The 8245-nt window shown below is 48.9% G+C and overlaps 1 protein-coding gene across 4 annotated transcripts in view; it reads right to left on the bottom strand.

Moving 5' to 3' along the window:
• LOC122247085 (uncharacterized) overlaps nt 1-8245 on the bottom strand; it is a 112446-nt gene that overhangs the window by 35573 nt on the left and 68628 nt on the right. The window contains exon 2 of one of the 4 annotated variants that reach the window (XM_086539308.1): nt 3594-3648. The exons of 2 other annotated variants lie outside the window; for them this stretch is intronic. In XM_086539308.1, coding sequence (XP_086395434.1) covers nt 3594-3648 — 55 coding nt within the window. Of the gene's footprint in view, nt 1-1308; nt 1468-3593; nt 3649-8245 lie in introns of those variants that run through there. One more of the 4 variants, XM_043006080.2, reaches the window with a different exon arrangement.

Here is an 8245-nt window from a genome sequence, read left to right as displayed (position 1 = left end):
CGTCTTTTGCTCTGTATATATTTCAACATGTTGACATAGCTGTAAGGTTTTGTAAAATATATGTGATCCCAAAGAGGGACTAAGATTGGGGTGAGGATAACCTATGTTACCTCATCCTTTTGAGATGTACGTAATCACTTGTCTCAATAAACTCGTCAAAGTCAAAGTCAAAAGTCTCTCTCTCTCTCTCTCTCTCTCTCTCTCTCTCTCTCTCTCTCTCTCTCTCTCTCTCTCTCTCTCACACACTTTCACTCACTCACTCTCTCACACTTTCACTCACTCACTCTCTCTCTCTCTCACTCTCACTCTCACACTCACTCACTCTCACACTCACTCACTCTCACTCTCTCACACACTCTCACTCTCTCACTCACTCTCTCACACACTCACACTCACTCACACTCTTACTCTCTCCCCCCCCTCCCCCCCTTCCCCCCTTGCCATCCTCGTTTCGTTCACGGGGACATCCCTACTTGGTCATCTTGCGTCACCGCTTCGTCGGCCTGGTTAACACACACGCCTGAGGCCTTCCAGGTGCACAAGATCTCCTGCGCTGAAATGAGATTGTTTCGAGTCCTTGTCCTTAAATTGTTATTCATTTTCTATTTTACGGTTTTCCTTTCTTGAAAATGCTGCACCTATATTTTCGTTTGCTAGGCTTATATTGGGATGGATATGCACTTTTTTCTGTATTATCTATTTTTACACTGTCCATGTCATGCGCACATATCGGGCACATTTCCATAAAAGGTATTCAAATGCTTCTTTGCTAAGTCCCGCCCCCCCCCTCCACACACACACACACACATAGAATCACAGAAAAAAATATACATACGAATTTCCACTATCCCCAGATAGAACAAAACATCTAAAAAAAATGGAATAACATGAATAATCATATCAAAACGTACAGTGTCTTCACTTCACTTCGTACATCGGCCATTTTCCAAGCCTTCGGATAATTAAAGCACACACACACTCTATGTCACACCTCGTAACACTTCACAGTACGAAAGCAATTCATCGCATTTTATTCTTTGTTTTCTTTTTCCACTAAGCTCTTTCGCTGATAGTCATGATAAAATTGATAAAATTATAATAATAATAATCATAATACAGGTAATAATAACAAAAATACTAATAATACAGTTAATAGCAATACTAATAGTAATGATAATGAGAATAGTAATAGTAGTAGTAGTACCAATGATGATGAAAATAATCCTAACAATAACGATAATACTACTACAAATACTACCAATAACAACAACAACAACAACAACAGAAATACTACCAGCATAGGCCTACCTAATGTGCAATCGGCGCCGCGTCCGACAGACCTCGCACCTCCTGCCTGTCCAAGCGTCTGTGGCCGTAATGACGAGCACCGCGACTGCAAGCACCGACACGAAAGGCGAGGGCATCCCGCCACCCCCAAAGGCTCAAGCGCGAATGATTCAAGCAAGCACGAGCAGCCGACTCGACTCGCTCAGTCACACACACACGTGCGGGGGGGAGGGAGGGAGGGAGAAGGAGGAGGGGGGAGGAGGGGAGGGGGGGGAGAAGGAAACTGAGACGGGGGCACATCATGGGTAGGTCGTCACCTCACCTCACTACCCCAAGGCCTCCCCTCCCCTCCCCACTCCCCCAGTCCCCCACTCCCCGACTCCCCTTCGCCTTCTCCTCTCCTCTGTGCTCCCTTCTCCCTCCTCCACTTTCTCTTCTTCTTTTTCCTCCACCATCTACTTCACCTTCTCTTCTTGCTCCACATTTCCACCTCCTTTTGCTTCTCTTCCTCCTCCCTTTTCTCCTCCTCCTCCTCCTCCTTCCAAACATGTGAGATTTCGACCTCCCCACCTTCCTACCCTCCCCCCTCCACTCTCCCACAAGAGCCACTCGCTCATTCTCGTGAGGTGAGCACGCGCGCTTATCTCATGGGAAACACACTCACACACTCACACTGACAAGTAACAGCTGACTGACGTGCTTCTTCCTCTTTGTTTATTATCGTTTTAATGACGTTATGCACATCTATTGCAGTTTGATTACTTCTTTATCCCTCCTTCCTTCTCCCCCCCACCCTCTTTCTCCTTCTCCTTCTCCTTCTTCTCCGTCTCTCTCACTCTAACTCTCTCCCTGTCTCTCTCTTTCCCTCTTTCCTCTCTCCCCTCTCCCTCTCTACCTCTTCCTGTCTCTCTCCCTCCCTCCCTCTCCCTATCTCTCTCCCTCCCTCCCTCTCCCTATCTCTCTCCCTCCCTCCCTCTCCCTGTCTCTCTCCCTCCCTCCCTCTCCCTGTCTCTCTCCCTCCCTCCCTCTCCCTGTCTCTCTCCCTCCCTCCCTCTCCCTGTCTCTATCCCTCCCTCCCTCCCTCTCCCTGTCTCTATCCCTCCCTCCCTCTCCCTGTCTCTATCCCTCCCTCCCTCTCCCTGTCTCTCTCCCTTCCTCTCCCTGTCTCTATCCTTCCCTCCCTCTCCCTGTCCCTCTCCCTCCCTCCCTCCCCCTGTCTGTGTCCCTCCCTTTCCCTGTCTCTCTCCCTGTCTGTCTTTGTCTCTGTCTCTCTCTCTTCCTCTTTAGTTTAAACGATTTTCTTCTCAACACCTGCACAGGAAAGAAACACCTGTCATTCCATTCACCGCCTTCTCATATTCTCTCTGTCTTCTCTCTCTTTTCTTTGTTTTTATGGTCCGACTGCCTGTCTTCGACACTCAGTCTCTGTCTGTCGGTCTGTCTGTCTCTTAATCTCTCTCTTTCTCTCACTCTATCTCTCTACATCTCTTTCACTCCTTCCTCGCCCTTTCTTTCTCTCCCTCTATCTCTCTTTCCCCTCCCCTCCCCCCGTCTCCCTCTCCCCCTGCCCGCCCAATAAAAACGCCATTCTCTTTTCCATACTTTCCCCTTCACTTCCGAGCTGCTTTACAGATGTGTCACAATTCAATGACCTCCTATTTCCCCCCCCTCCCCTCCACCCCCTCCCCTCCCCTCCCCTTGCCCCCTTCCAACCCTTCCTCCTCTCCCCCTCCCCTTGCCCCCTTACAACCCTTCCTCCTCTCCCCCTCTCCCTGGACCCTTCCCCCTCCACCTTCTCCCCCTCCCCTTCTCCCTCTCCTCTTGCTCTATTGCAGTCCCCTCTATCTCTCCCCCCTCCCCTTCTCCCTCTCCTCTTGCTCTTTGCAGTCCCCTCTCTCTCTCTCCCCTCCCCTTCTCCCTCTCCTCTTGCTCTATTGCAGTCCCCCCTCTCTCCCCTCCCCTCCCCTTCTCCCTCTCCTCTTGCTCTATTGCAGTCCCCTCTCTCTCCCCTCCCCTTCTCCCTCTCCTCTTGCTCTATTGCAGTCCCCTCTCTTTCCCCACTCCCCTTCTCCCTCTCCTCTTGCTCTATTGCAGTCCCCCCTCTCTCTCCCCACTTCCCTTCTCCCTCTCCTCTTGCTCTATTGCAGTCCCCCCCCTCTCTCTTCCAACTCCCCTTCTCCTTCTCCTCCTCTTGCTCTATTGCAGTCCCCTCTTCCCCCCCCCTCCCCTTACCCCTATACCTCTCCAAACGCACTACTTATCACACATTAAGATACAAATGTAACCATGCACAAGGAAGCGCCTACTTGCTTGTCTGCTTGCTAGTGACTGGTGTCCTGGGGTTTTGCTTTCCATTCTTACCTGGAGAGAAAGAAAAAATAAAGTTAATAACTGTAATAACTACATGGATATTGAGAGTGATAACAGCAGCAAGAATAATAGTAGTAATAATAATAATAATAATAATGGTAATAATATTAATAACACAAATAACAGAAATAATGATAAAATGAGAAGAAGAAAAATGATAATGATAAAAGTAATGGTATTAATAATAGTAACAGCAACATTTGAAATATCAATAATAAAAATAACATCATTAATAATATTGATAACAGAAATAATAGAAATAATAATAAAATGATAATAGTAACAGTAATAATGATAATAATAATAACAATAACATTAGAAATATCAATAATAAAAATAACATCATTAGCATCAATGATAATAATAATAATAACAATAAATAATAATAGCAATAAAAACAACAATATGTAAGACAGCAATGGACAATGAAACGGAAAAAAAATAAACCAACAACACGACAGAACAATATCAAAAGGCAATATAAGAAGAACGACACTGCAAACGGCGCTCTAATCCCCCCCCTCCCCCCAAGACTACGGACAGTTAAGTTCACGAGGCAGTACCGTATACTGAGTGAGTGAGTACCTGCGTGTGTAAAAAAAGGTAATAAGGCGTACACACGCATACACATAACTTCCAACTTCTCCCCCCCCACACACACATACACCCCCCACACCCACACCCACACCCACACATACACCCACACCCCCACCCCCACCCACACACAGACACCCCCACCCCACCCACACCCCCACCCCCATCCACACACACGAAAGCACATGCACACCCTCCTCTCGCCGCTAAACAGTGTTAAACATAAGTCGGTATTGATCGCCCGAGGTTTCCTACCTAGTGACCCTACTCCGGATGTTACTTTCATATGGTGATGATAGTGGTGGTGATGGTAGTGGTGATGGTGGTGGTGGTGGTAGCGGGTAATGGGTAATGGATGGTGGGTTATGGCAGTAATGGTGGTGGTGAGTGGGTGGTGGGGTAGTAGTGGTCATTGGGTGGTGGCAGTAGTGGTGATGGGTTGTAATCGTGGTATGTGGTAGTTGGTGGTAGCGATGGTGGTAAATCATAATTGTGCTGGTAGCGTTGTGTTGGTTATAGTGGTAGTAATGATAGTGGTGATAATAATGGTAGTGATAGTGACAAAGTGTGATAATGACGGAGGTAATGATGAAAGCGATCCAAAACGCCGATAAAACACTTCCCCGGCAACAATAGCCGACACAGCTATCATAACGACCAATCATCACAGAAACGACACCACCACCACAGAAAAAAAAAGACGACCACGGAAACGCAACGACAGCACGCCGTTGGTAGAGAGACGGTCGTCCGTAGATCCGGCGACGGGCGTGCGTACCCAAACAGCGGCGTTGCATGTTAACAAGAAAACGTAGCAACAGGAAAGTAATTGCGGGGGGGGGGGGGGGTTGGTGATGGAGGATGATTATGAAGAGGAGGAGGAGGAGGAGGAGGAAAGATGAGGAGAGAGGAGAGATGAGAGAGAGATATGAGGAAAAATGAGAGATGAGGAGAGAAGAGTGATGAGAGAGAGATATGAAGAAAAATGAGAGATGAGGAGAGAGAGAGAGATACGAGGAGAGCGAGAGCGAGAGAATGAGAGAGATGAAATAATCAAAATGCTCGGGGGAAGAGACAACGGGAGAAGCGAGGAAGAGCAGGAAGGAAGCGAACAGCCGAAAGAGTAAGAAGCCGGAACGTGAGAAGGCTTGACCAAGGTGGCCTGTTGTTCGACGTGCCTGTGCAATGGCGTGAGTAAACAATGGTCTCGGGAGGTGCCTTTTGCGCAGTAAAGGCCACTCCCTCCCTCCCTCCCCTCCCTCCCTCCCTCCCCTCCCTTCTCCCCCTCCTGCTCGTCCTCCCCCTAGGTCCCCATCCCTCCTCCCTCCCCCTAGCCATACCTTCCCAGCCTTCCCTTCCCTTCTCACGCCCGTACGTTCTCTCCACGCTCCGCTGGTTCCCCTTGAAGCGTCGTGGCGCCGGTGACAGGCTGGGTGCGCGCGCGCGGGCGCGTTTGGTGGGCCGGCGAGCCTTGCAAGATCAAAGCAAAGCAACAGCAAATTTGCTTCTCACCCACTCCCGTTTTGGCACAGAGACCTCAAGGCCGTTTGTCTCGCCAGGGGGGTGGGAGTGGAGGCGTCGGGTGGGATGTGTGGGGAGAATCGAAGGCAAGAAGGATACGGGAGGCGGGGTGGGAGGTGGGGTAGGAGGAGGGGTAGGGTAGGGTACAATAGTGGGGTGGGGTTAGGGTACGATGGTGGGTTGAGGTGGAGTGGGCGGAGGATCGCGAGGACGGAGGTCGAGTGCAGTGCAGAGAGACCAGGCAGATATATACACGAAATAATTGCATCCTGAACGCTCCAGCCTCGTCCCTCTCCCTCGACCAACCCAAACCCACACAAGGCAACGTACGGCGCAGCGAAAAAGCCAGTTCTTCACGTTCGCGAAGACGACTGAACTGAACCAGAAGAAGGAAAATCAAGCAAAGGGCCGAGCCAGACCGTCTCGGACAGAGCTGCAAGCACAAGGCCGCGCACTCCGGCTCCGCAGCCCCAGGGCAATTTTACACGCAAAAAAGAGTAGAAAAAAAATGAGAGAGGGATGCTTGTTGCTAAGACTGTGTTGGCACGGCATTCCTTTTGAAGTTTCTCTTTCTATGCTCACCTTCCGTCAGGGGATTCGGATGAATAGGAATGAGTAAAGAATGCTTAAGTAAATGAGTAGTGTTAGAAGGAAAAGGGAATAGTCTTTCAGAATAGGTGATGCGTATTTCCCTTTTTCCTTCGGTCGCTGCCTCTCCCTCTCCCTCTCTCTCTCTCTCTCTCTCTCTCTCTCTCTCTCTCTCTCTCTCTCTCTCTCTCTCTCTCTCTCTCTCTCTCTCTCTCTCTCTCTCTCTCTCTCCTTTTGATACACATCTCCTGTTACAATACCCCAATCAGCTCTTTCATCATGCACCTTCCTCATTCTCTCTCCTAAACTCCTTATTCCGCCCTCTTTCCTACCATCTCCTTTACCCTCCTCGTCCTCATTGCCTCCGACCACACGTGCATATCTCCCTCCACCTCCTTACCTCCCCATCCTTCTCTCTCTTGATTAATCTTCTTCCTTCTCCCTCCCTCCTTCGAATTCTCTTCCCACATCCTCCTCCTCCTCCCCCTCATCATTCCCCGTTCTTCTCCCTCCCTCCCAACCGTTGTCTTCCCTCCTCCTCCTTCAACCTTGTCTTCATCACAATCGTCATCACAATCATCATCACATTATCACCTCCCCCTCCCCCTCCCCCTCCCCATGCTCAAGGACGTCCACACTCACGCTCGCACACATGCGCAACAAGCTATCTGTGTAAACAACCTTTTTTTTCTCCCTCTGCCTCACTCTCTCCTCATTTTGTCTTGTTTTGAGAGAATCAAGTATTAGTGACGCCTAAAAATATTATGGGGGGGAGGGGGATGGTTTGAGGAAGCGAAGGGGGGGGGGGAGTCTTTGGAGATATATTAAGGGAAGGAGGCGAGGGAGAGAAAGGGAGAGAGCGATGGAGAGGGAGAGAGAGAGGGGGGGAGGGGGAGAGGGAGAGGAGGAGGAGAGAGCAAGGGAAATATATAAAGAAAAAAAATGGAGAAGGAAAGAACAAGAGGAAGACAGAGCGAGAGACAGAAATATCAAGACGTCCCCAAGAGGTTACGGGAGGGGGGAGAGGGGAGGGGGGCAAAGACCCAAGATGCTGGTTGAACATGTGGATCGATCTCCCCAAAACGAACAATGCAACGAATATGATTTATAAATATGGGCGCCTTACACAAAACATTCAATAGAACACCAATAAATCGTGCCTCGACCTCCTTACCTGTATCTCCGTTAAAAAAAAAAGTGTTTACGAATTCGGGTATCAGATTTCGCGAGGGTTAATTTAGCAGACTATTCATCACCGCACTCACTCAATAACACATTATCTCACTCACTCACTCACTCACACTCGCTCGGTAACTCCCTCCCTCTCTCGCTCTTCCACTCGCTACCTCACTCACATACCATCTCACTCGCTTACTAACTTACTCACCATCTCACTCACATACTAACTCACTCGATCACTAACTCACTCACTCACTCTATTTTCGTAGCAACCGTTCTCTTTCATTTCACTCATTTCACGCATTAACTCACTCGTTCTCACTCACTCCCTCACTCACTCTATTTCCGTAGCAACCGTTTTTCTTTTCTTTTTTCCTAGTTTTTACTTTTTACTCGCATAGTTCACTTGCAATGTGTGCAATGCCTGCGAAGTGCCTGCCTGGCCATGAACTACATTAGGTCGATTCTGTTGCAAGAGACGCGGCAACTCAACAACCGAGATGATGATTTCGGATTCGGGTTCGATTAGGATTCAGAAAGAAAGGTCGATGAGTAGATGAGTAATGTGGGTAAGTGAAAGGGCAATGTTGTTCACAGAGGCTGATGCATATTTCTCTTTTTCGGTCGGGCGTTCTTTCTTTCTCTCTCCTCCCCCCTTTCTCTCTCTTCTCTCTTTCTCTCTCCCTCTCTCCCTCTCCTTCTCTCT

This window comes from Penaeus japonicus, unplaced genomic scaffold (genome assembly GCF_977035675.1).
Source record: "Penaeus japonicus unplaced genomic scaffold, GWHDUDI00000001_assembly GWHDUDI00000008, whole genome shotgun sequence".
Classification (NCBI taxonomy): domain Eukaryota; kingdom Metazoa; phylum Arthropoda; class Malacostraca; order Decapoda; family Penaeidae; genus Penaeus; species Penaeus japonicus.
The sequence above is the reverse complement of the archived record's forward strand: the minus strand, read 5'-3'. Positions and strand labels throughout refer to the sequence as shown.